Genomic DNA, 20,335 nt, shown 5'->3' with positions numbered 1-20,335 from the left:
ACACCCAACACACACACAGAGAAAGAACACACCCAACACACACACAGACAGAACACACCCAACACAGACAGAATACACCCAACACACACAGAACACACCCAACACACACAGACAGAACACACCCAACACACACAGACAGAACACACCCAACACAGACAGAACACACCCAACACAGACAGAACACACCCAACACAGACAGAACACACCCAACACAGACAGAACACACCCAACACAGACAGAACACACCCAACACACACACAGAGAAAGAACACACCCAACACACACACAGAGAAAGAACACACCCAACACACACACAGACAGAACACACCCAACACAGACAGAATACACCCAACACACACAGAACACACCCAACACACACAGACAGAACACACCCAACACACCCAACACAGACAGAACACACCCAACACAGACAGAACACACCCAACACAGACAGAACACACCCAACACACCCAACACAGACAGAACACACCCAACACAGACAGAACACACCCAACACAGACAGAACACACCCAACACACCCAACACACACACAGACAGAACACACCCAACACACACACACACAGAACACACCCAACACACACAGAACACACCCAACACAGACAGAACACACCCAACACACCCAACACACACACAGACAGAACACACCCAACACACACACACACAGAACACACCCAACACACACAGAACACACCCAACACACACACACAGAACACACCCAACACACACAGACAGAATACACCCAACACACACACAGACAGAACACACCCAACACACACAGACAGAATACACCCAACACAGACAGAACACACCCAACACACACAGACAGAACACACCCAACACACACAGACAGAACACACCCAACACACACAGACAGAACACACCCAACACACACAGACAGAACACACCCAACACAGACAGAACACACCCAACACAGACAGAACACACCCAACACACCCAACACACACACAGACAGAACACATCCAACACACACAGAACACACCCAACACACACAGACAGAACACACCCAACACACACACAGACAGAACACACCCAACACAGACAGAACACATCCAACACACACAGAACACACCCAACACACACAGACAGAACACACCCAACACACACAGACAGAACACACCCAACACACACACAGACAGAACACACCCAACACAGACAGAACACACCCAACACACACAGACAGAACACACCCAACACACACACAGACAGAACACACCCAACACAGACAGAACACACCCAACACACCCAACACACACACAGACAGAACACATCCAACACACACAGAACACACCCAACACACACAGACAGAACACACCCAACACACACAGACAGAACACACCCAACACACACACAGACAGAACACACCCAACACACACAGACAGAACACACCCAACACACACAGACAGAACACACCCAACACACACAGACAGAACACACCCAACACACCCAACACAGACAGAACACACCCAACACAGACAGAACACACCCAACACAGACAGAACACACCCAACACAGACAGAACACACCCAACACACACACAGAGAAAGAACACACCCAACACACACACAGAGAAAGAACACACCCAACACACACACAGACAGAACACACCCAACACACACAGAACACACCCAACACACACAGACAGAACACACCCAACACACCCAACACAGACAGAACACACCCAACACAGACAGAACACACCCAACACAGACAGAACACACCCAACACAGACAGAACACACCCAACACACCCAACACACACACAGACAGAACACACCCAACACACACACACACAGAACACACCCAACACACACAGAACACACCCAACACACACAGAACACACCCAACACACACAGAACACACCCAACACACACAGAACACACCCAACACACACACACACAGAACACACCCAACACACACAGACAGAATACACCCAACACACACAGAACACACCCAACACACACACACAGACAGAACACACCCAACACACACAGACAGAACACACCCAACACACACAGACAGAACACACCCAACACACACAGACAGAATACACCCAACACACACAGAACACACCCAACACACACAGACAGAACACACCCAACACAGACAGAACACACCCAACACACACAGACAGAACACACCCAACACACACAGACAGAACACACCCAACACACACACAGACAGAACACATCCGACACACACACACAGAACACACCCAACACACACACACACAGAACACATCCAACACACACAGAACACACCCAACACACACAGACAGAACACACCCAACACACACACAGACAGAACACACCCAACACACACACAGACAGAACACACCCAACACACACACAGAACACACCCAACACACACACACAGAACACACCCAACACACACACAGAACACACCCAACACACACAGAACACACCCAACACACAGACAGAACACACCCAACACACACACACAGAACACACCCAACACAGACAGAACACACCCAACACACACACACAGAACACACCCAACACACAGACAGAACACACCCAACACACACACACAGAACACACCCAACACACACACACAGAACACACCCAACACACAGACAGAACACACCCAACACACAGAACACACCCAACACACACAGAACACACCCAACACACACAGAACACACCCAACACACACAGAACACACCCAACACACACAGACAGAACACACCCAACACACACAGACAGAACACACCCAACACACACAGACAGAACACACCCAACACACACAGAACACATCCAACACACACACAGACAGAACACATCCAACACACACACACAGAACACACCCAACACACACAGAACACACCCAACACACACAGAACACACCCAACACACACAGAACACACCCAACACACACAGAACACACCCAACACACACAGAACACACCCAACACACACAGAACACACCCAACACACACAGAACACACCCAACACACACAGAACACACCCAACACACAGAGACAGAACACACCCAACACACACAGACAGAACACACCCAACACACACAGAACACATCCAACACACACACAGACAGAACACACCCAACACACACACACAGAACACACCCAACACACACACAGACAGAACACACCCAACACACACACACAGAACACACCCAACACACACAGACAGAACACACCCAACACACACACAGACAGAACACACCCAACACACACAGACAGAACACACCCAGCACACACACAGAGAACACACCCAACACACACACAGACGGAACACACCCAACACACACAGACGGAACACACCCAACACACACAGACGGAACACACCCAACACGGAACACACCCAACACACACAGACGGAACACACCCAACACACACAGACGGAACACACCCAACACACACAGACGGAACACACCCAACACACACAGAACACACCCAACACACACAGACAGAATACACCCAACACACACAGACAGAATACACCCAACACACACAGACAGAATACACCCAACACACACAGAACACACCCAACACACACAGACAGAACACACCCAACACACACAGACAGAACACACCCAACACACACAGACAGAACACACCCAACACACACACACAGAATACACCCAACACACACACACAGAATACACCCAACACACACAGACAGAACACACCCAACACACACAGACGGAACACACCCAACACACACAGACGGAACACACCCAACACACACAGAACACACCCAACACACACAGACAGAATACACCCAACACACACAGACAGAATACACCCAACACACACAGACAGAATACACCCAACACACACAGAACACACCCAACACACACAGACAGAACACACCCAACACACACAGACAGAACACACCCAACACACACAGACAGAACACACCCAACACACACACACAGAATACACCCAACACACACAGACAGAATACACCCAACACACACAGACAGAACACACCCAACACAGACAGAACACACCCAACACAGACAGAACACACCCAACACAGACAGAACACACCCAACACAGACAGAACACACCCAACACAGACAGAACACACCCAACACAGACAGAACACACCCAACACACACAGACAGAACACACCCAACACACACAGACAGAACACACCCAACATACACCCAACCATGTGCCGACAGCACACACACTCCCATTTTCTCTTTTTTTCAGCTTTGACAGCAGTCAGGGGATCATGCCTCACACATACACCTGCAACATTGTCAGCACAGCCCCTATTATGAGAACATACTTGGAGTTTGTTTAGCCATGTATCCAAATGATACCTGGGGTATAATAAACCTGTCTGAGTCATTAAGGAAAGTCCTCGTGTAAGTAACAGTGGCTCTTTAAAGTGGTTCTCCTCCCATTTGACCGGCAGGAGCTTTAGTGTCTCAGTGAACAACAGAACATCCCACCCTGCAGGTCCCCTATATGGGTTACCTCAGGGTCCTGGGACCAATTCTATTTCTGCTGTACATGCTCCCCTTAGGGAGGATTTTACAACAGTGTGCTGACGTCTCTTATCCGTTTGCGGACGATATCCATTTATATTGTTTTTTTAAGATACCTGAGGCCCAGAAATGGAGCTCCCTGACCAACTATTTATCACAAATAAAACAATGATTTAGTGAGAACTGTCTACAGTTAAACTCAAACCAAACTGAGACCCTCATCATTGCCCCAGATAGTGCTATTCCTGGCATCAAACAGCCCTTAGGTAGCCTCAGCCAGACATCCAAAACTAGCCTGAGAAATGTAGTCATTTTTGACGAAGCTATGTCTCTAGAACATCACACAAACATTTTCTAAAGACCTGCTTTTTCCAGCTGCGTAACATCCCCAAACTAAGAACTGTTGTCTCTAAAAATAATCTTGAGATGCTGATACATGCATTTATTTCATCACGTCTAGACTACTGTAACAGCCCGTTCACCCGTCTAAGCAAGAAGGATTTGACTCGTTTACAGCTTGTACAAAATTCCGCTGCGAGGATCCTGACAGAAGAGCCCACCCCCCCATCTTAAAATCTCTTCGCTGGCTCCCTTTATTTTACCGCACAAACTATAGACTTTTGGTTTTGACCTTCAGAGCATTGCATAGACAGGCTCCTCCATACATTTGTGATTTGATCCAGCCTTATACTTCAGCTCGTAGCTTGAGAAACTCTCAGCAACATCTATTGATGGTCACTCGCTTTAGGACCCGAGGAGACAGATCTTTCCAAGCTGTTGGACCAACAATGTGGAATGAATTACCACTTTACTTGCAATCACTTGACTCTGTCGATGCTTTTAAAAACCAACTTAAGACATTCTTTTGAATGTCTGATATTGACTGTATGTTGCTGTAATGTACTTTTAAATGTCCATGTTGTACTTACTGATGCCCTCCTGTGAAGCAGAAAGGTGCTATATAAATACATTTTATTTTTTTGTTTGTTGGGATGATGATGGCTGTTTTAAAGCAGATGGGAACTCTCTCCTCTGTCGGTGACATGGTAGAAAATGTCAGAGAGCTGGATTACATTTGTTCCACATGAGGGAACTTCTCACATCCTCTGTGGACAGAGTGCAGCTCATCTGGGGGCATGGTAACTAAATCAATCCTAAAAAGTATCCAGCTCGTCTGGCAACGTGGCGTCACATGGTGGCACTCAGAACGCCGTTATCAAAGACCATATGAGTTTCTACTGGAAGCTTGTATGTATCAGGATATAATAGAATTATTTTGTTCTTACCAGATCTTAAAATCAGGTCAATGTAACCTCTGCATGAAAATTACATGTCGACACTTATTTGAAAGTATTATTTATTTAGATATTCTTTAACAATAATGAGACCTTAGTTCTCTGACAAATCCAGGGATAAACTGTGGGAGCGGGCTACTCTAGAAAGAGTTTGGGGCAGAAGGAGATTTAAGTTTCACTACGCAGAGACGTGGAACTAATGTTTCCGGCGCTGTTTCTGACGTAGTCTGCACCTATAGAGGAAGCAACAGACTGGAGCAGATGTCGTCAACGAAACTAATGGAAGCATAGCAGCATTTCACTCAAATGGACAACAAAGTCTAACGCACATTATACCAGATGAAGCTAGCTCACCATGCCTCTACCAGCGTGAGGAGCAAAAAGACCAGTCGGAAAGACAACCAAAAATGACAAGCAAACGACAGGAACAAATAACTGCTCTGGGGATTAATGTTTGTTTGATCCACTTTAATTGAGCAAATTAGTCACCTTCAAAAATCACTTAACATGCCCATCCTTACCTACGACCAAGTCCTTGAAGGGATTCTGTGAGTGGTACTGCAGGAGTACAGGGGATCAAAGTTCAGTTTGTGGGCTATTCAGTCCCAGTATAACCAGAGCTGTGTCCACATTCTTAGCATGAAGTCCACCTTGTTTATGGTGCGTGTTGGACTCTGTCGGGGCTGCCCTGTGTTACTGATCATGATTGTGATTTTCAAGGACAACACAAATTCTCAAGGCATAGTCAGAGCGTGTGGTTTGGGAACCTCAGGGTTGCATCTCTGCAAATCGACCAAATTATCTCCAACATAGAAAGGAGTAAGCTGATGGATGGATGGATGGATGGATGGATGGATGGATGGATGGGTGGATAGATGGGTGGATGGATGGATGGATGGATGGGTGGATAGATGGGTGGATGGATGGATGGGTGGATAGATGGGTGGATGGGTGGGTGGATGGATGGGTGGGTAGATGGATGGATGGATGGGTGGGTGGATGGATAGGTGGATGGATGGATGGATAGATGGATGGATGGGTGGATAGACGGATGGGTGGATGGATGGGTGGATAGACGGATGGATGGATGGATGGATGGTTGGGTGGATGGATGGGTGGATAGACGGATGGATGGATGGATGGATGGATGGATGGGTGGATAGATGGGTGGATGGGTTGGTGGATGGATGGATAGATGGGTGGATGGATGGATGGATGGGTGGGTGGGTGGATGGATGGGTGGATAGATGGGTGGATGGATGGATGATGGATGGATGGAAGGATGGGTGGATGGATGGATGGATGGGTGGATGGATGGGTGGATGGAAGGATGGGTGGGTGGATGGATGGATGATGGATGGATGGAAGGATGGGTGGATGGATGGATGGATGGGTGGATGGAAGGGTGGAAGGATGGGTGGATGGGTGGATGGATGGGTGGATGGGTGGATGGATGGGTGGATAGACGGATGGATGGGTGGATGGATAGACAGATGGATGGGTGGGTGGGTGGATGGATGGATGGATGTATGGGTGGATGGGTGGGTGGATGGATGGATAGACGGATGGATGGGTGGATGGATGGGTGGGTGGATGGGTGGATGGATGGGTGGATGGATGGATGGGTGGGTGGGTGGATAGACGGATGAATGGGTGGGTGGATGGATGGGTGGGTGGATGGATGGGTGGATGGATGGATGGATAGACGGATGGATGGGTGGGTGGATGGATGGATGGATGCTTAGCAGTAGTCTCACTGACTGGATTAACAACAACTGGTACACATCATTAACAACCCTGCTTGGACAGACAGAAAGGCAGAAGCACTACTTTTCCCACCTGTTGGAAGGCTTGGGACGGCGTGGCCAAGCTTTCCTCCGGCAGCACAAGGGACTGTTGTTGATGACAAAGGCCTTTTTTCTTCTGCAGTCTCGTGCTGGTTACCTAACAAGTGACAGCTAAACTTGATTTCCTCTTCACAGCAGTAAAATACAGCCACTCACAGATGACAGCATTTCTCAGTCAGAAATGGAACAGCACATTATGGAGCCGTGCACAGAGGAGGCAGCTGACTGGAGTGTTTTACTGCATTGATAACTGTTAAATCAGGTATTATTGTAATGTCAGTCACATATTTCTTATAACCCCACTCTCATATCATGATGGGGCAGGTTTTAACTGTAACACCCCTCTCACTATGCTGTCTCAGACTCACTCTGAGTCGGTTTTTTTCCCTTTTACTTTCCCAGCTACATAAAGCATCATCCTCCATTGGTAAGCTCTACATTTTGGGTTTGGCTGCTCTGAAACTTGTAGCTTGGTCTGCTCAATAAATAATAAAATAAAATAAGAAATAAATATGCACTAATAATCACCCCCTTCTAAAATGTCTGGCTTTCTGGTCCATGGCTTTTCATTAACTGGTCAGGAATTCATTCACTTTTTTACTTTCATCTGACAAATGCCATTGACAGTTAAATATTTCCCATCATGTCCAAACAAAATTGTGCTGTTGCTCAGAATGACTTTTACTGTTATATCATTTGTGACTCTTATTCATGGAGCTGCTTTGCCAGCTACTTTTACTTGAGTACTGGTTACAGCAAAGTGATACTCTTTATGACACTTGAGCCCAGTGCCGTGTTAAATCATGTGCATTAGTTGAGCTTTAGTGAAATGTTCTTTCTGGCTCACATGTCCTGATGGGGTTACTGGAATTGTCAAATACTGTATATCTGAAAGATGTAATAACAAACATATATTTTTGATGAGCCTACCATTAGTTGTGAGGTCAGTCTCTCCATCTCCTCTTTCTGATGCTTAAACAGCTGTTATGGGGAAAATGTGACAGGTTAAGGTCTGTTTAGTAGAAATCGTGCGTGTGCATGGGTGCACGTGTTGAAGATGTTACCCTGCTGCTGTGGTCTTGCTGCTGCAGTAGCTTAGTGTTTTCCACCTCAAGCCGTTTCAAGTCTTGCATTGGCAGTCTCACCCCATCATCCAAACACTGCTGCACCTTCTCCTGTAGACTTTACAAACATATGACAGCTAATCACAGAGCGCACGTTTGCACCCAGACAAAGATAAGCTCAAGGCCTGTTAGCTCAAGGTTTCTCATCTAATTGAGGGAGAGGGGCTTGTATGCAGAAGCTGAGTACAACCTATGCAAAGACTCCAGTGGACATGAACTGAGAGAAGCTGCATCCCAGTGACCATGTGATCACCAAGGTGCATATTAGAGCCCTGCACTCCCGCGGGACCCAACGCAAAGCAGTGCGGCACGCGCAGCTGCAGTCCCGCTAACTAAAAATGTGTTTAACATAAAAGCTATAAATTATTAATTTATGTCCATCACATAGGCTATACAGTAGGAATGCTTTACAAATGCTGGGTTAGCCAAATGTTTTGTATGGCTGAACAATAAATATACAAAATTTCCACTTGGAATTACGCGCTGTCTGTCTGTCTTCCCTTCCTCGTACTACTACTACTACTAGGCTATTATTATTATTATTATTATTAGAGAAACTGGTAAATGCATAAGCCAAGACTTTGATCTCCTGCTGCTGAAAACAACTGAGAAGAAATAAAGCCTAACTAAAAGAAGTTCAAAAGCGCGATCCATCTCTCCTTTTATTCAGGAGATGCGCATTGCACAACGACGAGGGACAGGGCATGGTTAACCTACTTAAATAATAATTGGATTACATGTTACATTTTCAACATTCTGGGTTTAGAAAAGGTAGGGTAATTAATAACACATATTGTTTTCATTCCACATGTTTGCATTTAAATCAATGTAACGTGAGCTGTAGGCTTAGATATTTATGCTCAAATCCACTCAAAGTAGGGGGCGGGGCTCCATCACGCTGTGTTTAAAATCATATCAACTAAAAATATATACTTTTACTTCCAAGAATGGAAATGTGAGGAGTGGCATATAACATATGTACAATGTATTATTCTTAATATTCGCGGTAGATTTTGGTAGGTATGTTGGGTAGGCTTATTGCTGTAAAGCCTCAGCTGCTTGTGCCATCTAATGCGCTCCTGCACTATGTGCCCCACGTGAAGGATCGGACAGTGTGTGCAGCTAAGATCATGTTTCTTTCCTCAAGCCAATGACAAGAACTTCCGTGAGAAGTAACGCGAACGTCTGAATCATACGGGAATTGCGGGCGGGAGCGGGACTGTAAATTCTGTGCCGCGCAGGCCTCTAGTGCACATCACAGACACGGGGTTGGTGTGTACTTTTCGACATCAAGCCAAATGGAAACAGGCTGCACTCTGGTTGTCTGGGGCAAAAATGGGCAGAAGACAGTTGCTGAAGATGTGTTTTGCTTTGAGAAGTCGTTCATCAGGTCATGCATTTTGTTATCTACCTGTGTACAGTTGCTATTAACTCCTTCTCTCTCTTGGTCTGCATCTCAATCATGATGTCTTTCTTCTTGATCAGGGCACATCCTTCCTCCAAGTTCTCCTGTAACCGGGAGACTGTTTTCTCCATATCCATGGCTTTCTGCTGCAGTTCCTCCTGCTGAGCATATGAAGTAGACAGTGTGCTCATAGCAACTGAACAATCTGCATCAACCTGACAAAGTTTCACTGTCTTCTTGATTCTAGAGTGTTTGTAGTAGCGTTAAAAGGCCCCTCTTTTTGCTACAGAGCAGCAGTGGTGTTGATAAAGTCAGAAAGATGGAGGTCAGTTACAGAAAAAAGCTCAACTGTGGACGGATGAAATACATCCACAACTCAAAACAACACATGAGAAGCTGTCATAGCATTAAAGTTCAGGCAATAAAGTCTGTGTGTGTTTCTGAGATGGTGATTCGAACTGGTCGCTACATTTTCTATATTCCACGTCACACCCAGACGCCATCATGGGTTGGTGCCTTAAAGCCGCAGCCCAAAAAATGCTCTGAAGAGCAAAATAAGAAGAAACAAAGAGAGCCCTGGTGAGAGCTGTCTCGCTAGAAAATGGATGAGATGCAGCTCTTTTCTTAGCTTTTCTTAGCTCGTTCATTCACACACGCTCATACTTCATATTTCCTGTGGATCGTTATCATCAGTTACACCTTCACACAGGTCTCTGTCACAGGTCTCTGTCACAGGTCTCTGTCACAGGTCTCTGTCACAGGTCTCTGTGTCTCTGTCACAGGTCTCTGTCACAGGTCTCTGTGTCTCTGTCACAGGTCTCTGTCACAGGTCTCTGTGTCTCTGTCACAGGTCTCTGTCACAGGTCTCTGTCACAGGTCTCTGTCACAGGTCTCTGTCACAGGTCTCTGTCACAGGTCTCTGTGTCTCTGTCACAGGTCTCTGTCACAGGTCTCTGTGTCTCTGTCACAGGTCTCTGTCACAGGTCTCTGTGTCTCTGTCACAGGACTCTGTCACAGGTCTCTGTGTCTCTGTCACAGGTCTCTGTCACAGGTCTCTGTCACAGGTCTCTGTCACAGGTCTCTGTCACAGGACTCTGTCACAGGACTCTGTCACAGGTCTCTGTCACAGGACTCTGTCACAGGACTCTGTCACAGGTCTCTGTCACAGGTCTCTGTCACAGGACTCTGTCACAGGTCTCTGTGTCTCTGTCACAGGTCTCTGTCACAGGTCTCTGTCACAGGTCTCTGTCACAGGTCTCTGTCACAGGTCTCTGTCACAGGTCTCTGTCACAGGACTCTGTCACAGGACTCTGTCACAGGACTCTGTCACAGGTCCTGTAAATGCATGTTCACATCTTATAGTGTTTAGTTGCTACAGTCTCGTGCTCTTGGTTGTGTTGGTGCCGTTGCTGGTCCTTTAGCTTTGCTCTGCTGTGGAAAAGATGGAAAGCAAAGTGGACAAAGACCTGTTTGCAAACTAAGTTTTGAATAATGGGCATTTGGTGCCAAATCTTCCACTGTTAAACTTTCAACCGATCAGCACTTGATCCCATGCATAGTATCATGTCTGTTAGCTTCTTGGAGGACCGCACATCTGTCCGTCTGCAGAATCAGAGAGCGGCGTAGACGGACAGCCTCATGAAGGTAAAAACACTTTTATTCAGCCTTTTATTGCTTTTTCTCTGTCATACACATACACTCACACACACACAGATGGATCCATCAGAGGCGTCATTGATTCATCCCACCCAAGGACACTTTCGCACTAAGCAAGGGACTGAACCAGTAATCTTTGGACAGGCAGACGGACTGCTCCGCTGAGAGGAAGACACCTCTCACTTCAACGAGTCCACAGACATGTTTCAGAAGGATTATTTTGGATCGAGTCAATGGTCCTTTGGAGACACTAATCCTTAATCTGACAGGAAGTGAACGTGGCCGCGTCCTGTCTGAACGAGCACCGCCATGCTTTTCTATATCAAATCTACCATCAACCCCAGCTCAGCACCAGTCTCCACTATGCTGTTACATGGAGCAACTGACACATTGTAGTGGTTAGTAATGCTGGGCCAAAAATATTATTATAATATCATTTTCTATTTTGATCGATCTCGATATAGAGCTTTGTTACGGCTGTCAGTTTTAAAAGTACAGGAATAATTGCAACATGAAACATAGAATAGAAGTTGTGAAACAAAGTTACCGTAGGTGACACCATGTAAACACGCATTTTCATGCTTTCTGTCGCTGGGGTGAAACCTTTCCAGCTGATTCAGCTTCCACATTGTATTCATCTGTTCTGAATCCAAACCACCTCTATACTACGTTTCTACTTCGACAGTGTGGGAAGATGAAGTCAATCAGTCAATGTTTCTTTATAAAGCACTTTTCATGCTAAATAGTTGTTGCACAAAATGCTTTCCATCAAAATGAAACTCGCTTTGGCTTCACTCATTCTCCCCTATGTTTCTGCTCAGCCTCCTTCCTCAGTCCGCTGGGAGCCCATTCTGTTTCTTTAGTTAACAGCCAGCTTCCAGGCGCATTACTGCCAATAAAAACATCTGATGTACGGTAATCCCTTTATGCTGTAGGTGCTCATGAAAAGGAACAATTATGATAACGGTCCACAGGAAATATGAAAATATATCTTTTATTCTTTATTATTGGGCTGTCCCACATATTCTCTGAAAAGCCTTCAGTTGATCCAAAATGCTGCAGCCAGAGTTTTGATGAGAACTAACAGCAGAGATCATATTTCTCCAGTTTTAGCTTCTCTTCATTGGCTCCCTGTTAAATTCAGAGTAGAATTTAAAGGCCAACTTCCATCGTCATTTCATTAAAGGGATAGTTCGCATCTTTTGACATGAAGCTGTACGACATCCCATACTAGTAATATTATTTATGAACATTTTCCTACCCCCCGCTGTGTCCTGTGAGCTGAGTTACAGCCTCGTTTTGGGGGTGAAGTAAATAGTCCGGCTAGTTGGCTGGGGCTTCACAAATAAAGCGTTTTGCTTCTGAAAAGAATATGCATTCAAAAGAGTAATACATTTGCATCACAAAATCGTTCTCCAGGAAAAGTTACACCTCACAATCGCTTGGCGCTAGGTTGCAGTATCAATGCGCGCTGCCGCCTGCCGACAGCTGCGCCTGTTTCTCGGTGTTTACTGCTCGGAAAGTTAACGTAATCATGTCTGACTACGACACCGATGATGAAGACATCCTTTTTACCACAGAGCTAAAGGGATATCTTTATGAAGCAGAATATACAGATGCCGAACTTCACCAGATGGAGTTAGAACGGGCAGAGAGAGAGAGGAGGGACAGAGAAGTGGTCCCAGCTGAAGCTGGAGCCACAGCTGCAGCTGTGAGACACAGGGTGACCGACAAACTGCCAGTGGAGATTAAACTTTCACCAAATGTAGACATTTTTAAATCCAGGTTAAAGACATTTCTGTTCTCATGTGTCTATGCATGAAATATCTTTTAACTTATCTTTACTGTTGCTTGTTTTTAAATTCATTTAAATGATTTTATTTGTTTCTCTTTATATTCTTTTATGTATTTTTAATGCTTCTTGCACTCCCTGCTGCAATGCTTTTATTTTATGTAAAGCACTTTGAATTGTTTGTACATGAAATGTGCTATATAAATAAATTTGATGATGATGAAATGGTGGTGCACTGGTTCGAAGTGCCCAGTAATGCCAACAGAGGTGGAGAGCTACTGCTGCCACGAATGGGAACTCATCATGCCACAGATGCAAGACCTTTCAATTGAGAAAGAGGCCAGTGTACCAGCTTCTGTCTGCATCACAAATCATAAAGACTTCCCCGCAATCCTGAATGCTGGACCTTTTTCCACATAAAGATATCCCTTTAGCTCTGTGGTAAAAAGGATGTCTTCATCATCGGTGTCGTAGTCAGACATGATTACGTTAACTTTCCGAGCAGTAAACACCGAGAAACAGGCGCAGCTGTCGGCAGGCGGCAGCGCGCATTGATACTGCAACCTAGCGCCAAGCGATTGTGAGGTGTAACTTTTCCTGGAGAACGATTTTGTGATGCAAATGTATTACTCTTTTGAATGCATATTCTTTTCAGAAGCAAAACGCTTTATTTGTGAAGCCCCAGCCAACTAGCCGGACTATTTACTTCACCCCCAAAACGAGGCTGTAACTCAGCTCACAGGACACAGCGGGGGGTAGGAAAATGTTCATAAATAATATTACTAGTATGGGATGTCGTACAGCTTCATGTCAAAAGATGCGAACTATCCCTTTAATACTGCTATGTTCACCATTGTTACTGAATGCATTAGGCGTCGGTTCTGTTTAAAAAAACCTTATGGTTGCTTTGTTTCAAGCTGTTTTTGTGGGCAGGAAGAATGGCTTGATGATATACGACAGGGTTTTCCGGTCCTTCTCATGCATATCCGTGACGCGATAATGAGGCGTCTCTGATTGGCTCCCTCCCATGAATGAATGAATGAACCCCCCGCTCCCCGCTCTGTGTGTATCCGAGAGCCTGCAAGTTTTTTTTCCAACTCAAAACCTGTCGAAGATCAAACTTAAACACAACCCATGCGGTAATAATTTAATCAAGCGTTTTCCTTAACCAATATTTTTCACCTCACACGTCAATGTTGCAAAATGTTGCCTATAACAGCGCAGCACTGAAAATCGCGCGGCAGAAGTAGTGATTGTGGTAGACTGCAGAGACTGTTCGTGGCATGGAATATACAACCAAAATGAAAAGGCACAAACCCATTTTTGAATATTTCAAAGCAAAACTAGTAAAAAGCACAGCATCATCTGATGGGACAGCTGTGCCCCAACCTTCAACTGTGGACCAACCAAGCAACAGAAGCCCCTTTCACACTGAGGAATAACCCGCGTTTAATCCGCGAATTTAGCGTGTCCGCTGTTCCTTTCACACTGACGACCCGCGCTGGCGTGTCAACTCGACTCGCCTTTCCACCCGCGTCGGACCCTAGTCTTTTTGCCGAGCCGAGTTTGGTGTGAAAGCAATTGACGCGGGTCGGATGTGGGCGTGACGTGAGGAGTTTAAAAGACAGAATGGACAGCTGATTCAGAACAACAGCGACAGGTGAGGACAAGTTTCACATCAAGTTCCATGGGTCACCTAACACGCCAAGCTTTCACATTGCTCGATGCGGGTCGAAGTGGCAATTTGGACACGCGATGGTAGCGGGTCTCAGTGTGAAAGGGGCTAGTGATGAATGTTGTTCAACTACTACGCTAACCGAACCAAACCTCGCTGAGGCTAGCCATGGGCACTGTTCAAGTGAGTGCTGCAGGGATCTTACAACGCCTCATCAACCAAGCAATCCCGATGTGCTAAAAAGAACCAGGAGGGTGCAAGGGACAGGTTCTTCACAACGATAGGATCTTCGACCAGCGTGATTTCGGAGTAGTGGTGGACATTGAGAGGCTACTAGTGACAGCTGGGGACGGGGATGAGGTGACACTCCCATCATCCATTACGTCTCTATAAAAAGATTTTGACTTTGATCAACTCTGCGCACAGTTGCATGTTGCCAGACACGATTAAGACGTCTACACTTCAAAATGACAAACTGTCAGTGAGAGTCATAAGCAATGCAATGAATGCTGTTCCTGTCGCAAAAGACCTGCAGCCCGAAGTACACAAACTTCTGAAACTTTTTTTCATCATCCCAGTCAGTACGGCATCAGCAGAGCGTTCGTTTTCCACACTTCGTCGACTGAAATCATGCCTCCGATCCACAATGACACAGAAAAGACTGAATGACTTGATGAACTGCCATATTCACCGTGACATTCTGGAGGACACTGACATGACAGCCATCGCTAAGGAGTTCGTGCAGGCCAATGAGAGACGCAGGCAGGCCTTTGGGAAGTTTTAAAGGAGAATTCCGGCATTTTTACAAACATATCCCATCTTTTGGAGACCAAGGAAAGTTGGCCAAAGGGAAAAACGCTAGAAATTTTCATGCCCGCTGCGCAAAGTTGTCCGATTGCGCTGATTTCCATGAAAGCGGGCTCTATCGGGCAATCTTTTAACCTTTCCTGAGGCTCTTAACGTGTATCAAAATACATTTGACCGAATTGGCTGTGATGTCAGTAGCAATACAATTCAACCCAGGGGCTAACCATACCATTAGCTAGCACAGACATTATACATTTTGAGATTTCAAAAACAGCGCTCTTACCTTTCTCAGCTTCCGTGTTCCACAGGCGTGCGCACAAATTAATCGATCGCCGAAATCATACACTATAGTATTCCAAAATTGTCTTTTTGTCCACCAAAAACGACCCTCGGGAACCGAACTACACATTGCCATGTTTGTTATTGTTTCCTATCGAACAGCTGACTCGTTTCAACACCCATATTCGCCGTGATGTCATGACGTGTCACATGACTGCTGGAAGGAGCGCACCTTTGCCCTCATAGCCTCGCCTATGCATCAAGTCCGAGCTAAAATTTTGGTGACCCCCTCTTGCGATTGTGGCCCCCCCTTGTTCAAACACGTTCCGCGGTCTATGTAATTTGCCATGGTGGCTATGAAGTCTCCGTGTGCAGCGTTAGCATTTTAGTCTTAGGTTAGCCAAGGAAAGGTTAAGCTAGTTATTTGCTTGTTTTTTTTTAGCAACTCCAGAAAATAACATTCTGTATATGCTCAGTGTCAAATGTAGTTGATGGAAAGGTGGTAGTGAGAGGCTCGATGAGGAGGAATGAGGAGCCCCACAGACTACAGGTTTCTGCTCAGTTATAGGGCCCGTCTGAGGGGGGCGGGTTTCCATGCGCGGGCATAATCCCAAGTGGGCAACGCCTTTTTTCAGTTTGACGTAGAATGTACAGGCTTTTCTGATTCGCGTGGCTCTGCATTGTTTCTGTAAATTCAGGAAAACAGCCTGTGGAGGTGACACAACACTTGGAAGCCTAGTATGTGTATGTAACTAGGGGTGACCCTCCCTTTTTCAGAAGGAGCGAGTAAAACCAGTTTTTAGTGGAAGTTGGCCTTTAAGATTCTTCTCCTCACATATAAAGCTCTTAATGACCGAGCTCCATCATATCTTAAAGATCTCATTGTAAGATATTTTCCTAACAGAGCACTTCGTTCCCAAACTGCAGGTTTACTTGAGGTTCCCAGAGTTTCTAAAAGTAGAATGGGAGGCAGAGCCTTCAGTTATCAGGCCCCTCTCTGTGGAACCAGCTGCCAGTTTGGGAGGCAGAGCCTTCAGTTATCAGGCCCCTCTCTGTGGAACCAGCTGCCAGTAAATGTCCAGGAAGCAGACACCCTTTCCACTTTTAAGACCAGGCTTAAAACTTTCCTTTCTGATAAAGCTTATAGTTAGGGATGGCTCAGGTAATCCTGAAACATCCCATAGTTAAGCTGCTATAGGCCCAGCCTGCTGGGGGGCTCATCTGTCACACCTTTCCTCACTTTACTCTCTTTATGTATGTGACATTATTGTGGTCATTAACTCGTGTTTCCCTGTTCCAACAGATGAAATTAATTGAATTGAATCTTATTGGGTTGACTGTGGAAGAAAAACACGCATTGCTTATTTTCCATGAAAAATGCAGTCTGTTTTCCTCTGGAAACAGCAGTGAAGTCAGGCAGGGGAGAAAGAAAAATTCACCTTACGCTGCTAAATGCACAGATACATGGATCTGAATTAGCCATAAACGCTAGTAGCTGATGAGAAAGGCAGCCCATCTTATCCATCCATCCATCCATGGTCGGGTTGCGGAGAGAAACCCTGAAATCCCTCATACAGGTCTTAATTAGGGGCTGCCTTGACTGTGGACCCTGCTGAGGGACAGGTGTAAACTGGTGTAAACTGGGCACTTCTTCCTGACACCCAAGTATTACATAACCACCCATACAATTAGCAGATGAGAACATCTGCTAAGTTGGCCATGAGCTGGAATTCTTTTTTCTTTTCTTTTTAAACACAGCAGAAACTTTTCCTGACTCTAAGATTGAATTGAATAATACTTCATGAACAAGGCTTGACTGATTAAACCAAAGAGCTCAGAGCCTGCAATCTACACATAGAACATTTGACTTAAGAAGTCTGAAAAACAGAAGCAGCCATTCTTCAATTGCAAGATGTGATTGACAAGAATCCCTTTTTGTTTGGAAACAGCTGGCGTGAAACTGGTTCTTGCAGGAAAAGATGAAGGCGAGGCTCTTCCATCATGAACTGAGTCTTTGTATATCCTGTCTACACTGCACATGTAGACTGGATGATCTCTGGATGAACTCCCAGGACCGCTTCAGCAGCCTGCGAAGGCACAGATCCAGTCCACTATCCCACACAATCTGGACCAAAGCCACACTCTTCCACCTGAACCAGAGGTTGTCAAACAAGGCCTGCATTCCTCAGCTCTTGTACTGGACCTCCATGCAACTTTGAAGAGACATGTCGGACAAGACAGCCCACCATTAAAACAAAAAAGAGTAACAGTTATCAGTATTAAGTCATAATGCAGAGCCTTCCCTACTTCCTTGAAGCCTTTTAAAAGTCCTTCCTCACTGAATTCCACCCATGTGCAGCTTTTAGCTTCCTCAGCCACCAGCGCTGAGCCATTTTGGCTACTCTGTATTTTTAGGTGACCCCAGGGGGCAACCAAGCCCAATAGGCCTCCTCCTCCCTTTACCATTAGTGTCACCACATCAGGCACATATGACATTCTGGATGCAGCTCCCGGAGGCTGCATGGAGGGCCTTTTGGATTCCACCTACCCAACCACCTCTGCTATATTTCAACAAACAAAACACTCATTCCACCATTTTGCTCAGTTTTGTTGAATTCCTGAATGCCAATAGGATCACAATTCTGTCGTTTTAATACCATGCGCATTAAGAAAGTAAGCCAGTATGACCACATATTGTCGTTTGGCATAACCAGTTGATACTAAATATTTAAATGCTCAGTCCTAAGGTATCAGAATCAGAAAAGGTTTTATTACCAAGTAATTTGTACATCACGAGGAATTTGGCCTGGTCTGTTTGGTGCCATAGGAACAAGACAAAAAAAAAATATACTGTATATAAAATAATAATAATAGAATAAAATAATAATAAATGTAAATTTGTAAGAAGAGTGCGTTAATGTAACGCACTCTGTAATGACAGCGAGACAGAATGTTAATATAACGTTAATATATAAAGTGTCAGTGGGGTACAGCGGGCCTTGTTGGTGAGGCCAACTGCAGAGGGGAAGAAGCTGTTCTTGTGGCGGGAGGTTTTGGTCCTGATGGACCGCAGCCTCCTGCCAGAGGGGAGTGCTTCAAAAAGTTTGTGTCCCGGGTGGGAGGGGTCGGCCACAATCTGCACGCCTCAGCGTCCTGGAGGTGTACAGGTCCTGGAGAGATGGCAGATTGCAGCCGATCACCTTCTCCGCAGAGTGGATGACACGCTGCAGCCTGCCCTTGTCCTTAGCGGTGGCAGCAGCGTACCAGATGGTGATGGATGAGGTGAGGATGGACTCGATGACGGAGGTGTAGAAGTGCATCATCATCGTCTTTGGCAGGTTGAGTTTCTTCAGCTGCCGCAGGAAGTACATCCTCTGTTGGGCTTTCTTGGTCAGCGAGCTGATGTTCAGCTCCCACTTGAGGTCCTGGGAGATGATGCTGCCCAGGAAGCGGAAGGACTCCACAGTGTGGACTGGGGAGTCTGTCAGGGTGATGGGGGTGAGTGGGGCTGGGCTCTTCCTGTAGTCCACAACCATCTCCACTGTTTTAACAGCGTTGAGCTCCAGGTTGTTCAGTCCACACCAGGTCACCAGATGGTCAATCTCCCACCTGTAGGCGGACTCATCCCCACCAGAGATGAGTCCAATGAGGGTGGTGTCGTCCGCGAACTTCAGGAGTTTGACAGACTGGTGACTGGAGGAGCAGCTGTTGGTGTACAGGGAGAAGAGCAGAGGGGAAAGAACACAGCCTTGAGGGGAACCGGTGCTGATGGTCCGGGAGTCTGAGACCTGTTTTCCCAGCCTCACGTGCTGCCTCCTGTCAGACAGGAAGTCTGTGATCCACCTGCAGGTGGAGTCAGGCACGTTCAGCTGGGAGAGCTTGTCCTGTAGCAGAGCCGGGATGATTGTGTTGAAGGCAGAGCTGAAATCCACA

General features: G+C 46.1%; 1 protein-coding gene across 3 annotated transcripts in view; it reads right to left on the bottom strand.

The window, feature by feature from the left end:
- Window positions 1-20,335, bottom strand: part of cep85l (centrosomal protein 85L) — a 55,963-nt gene that overhangs the window by 18,386 nt on the left and 17,242 nt on the right. For 2 of the 3 annotated variants that reach the window (XM_075459113.1, XM_075459114.1), the window contains exons 8-11: window positions 10,200-10,354; window positions 8,729-8,846; window positions 8,595-8,645; window positions 7,657-7,761 (exon numbers count right to left, since the gene is read on the bottom strand). In XM_075459113.1, coding sequence (XP_075315228.1) covers window positions 7,657-7,761; window positions 8,595-8,645; window positions 8,729-8,846; window positions 10,200-10,354 — 429 coding nt within the window. The remainder of the gene's footprint in view (window positions 1-7,656; window positions 7,762-8,594; window positions 8,646-8,728; window positions 8,847-10,199; window positions 10,355-20,335) is intronic. The other variant, XM_075459115.1, reaches the window with a different exon arrangement.

The sequence above is a fragment of the Odontesthes bonariensis genome, chromosome 24 (assembly GCF_027942865.1).
Source record: "Odontesthes bonariensis isolate fOdoBon6 chromosome 24, fOdoBon6.hap1, whole genome shotgun sequence".
Classification (NCBI taxonomy): domain Eukaryota; kingdom Metazoa; phylum Chordata; class Actinopteri; order Atheriniformes; family Atherinopsidae; genus Odontesthes; species Odontesthes bonariensis.
This window is presented reverse-complemented; position numbering and strand designations above follow the sequence as displayed.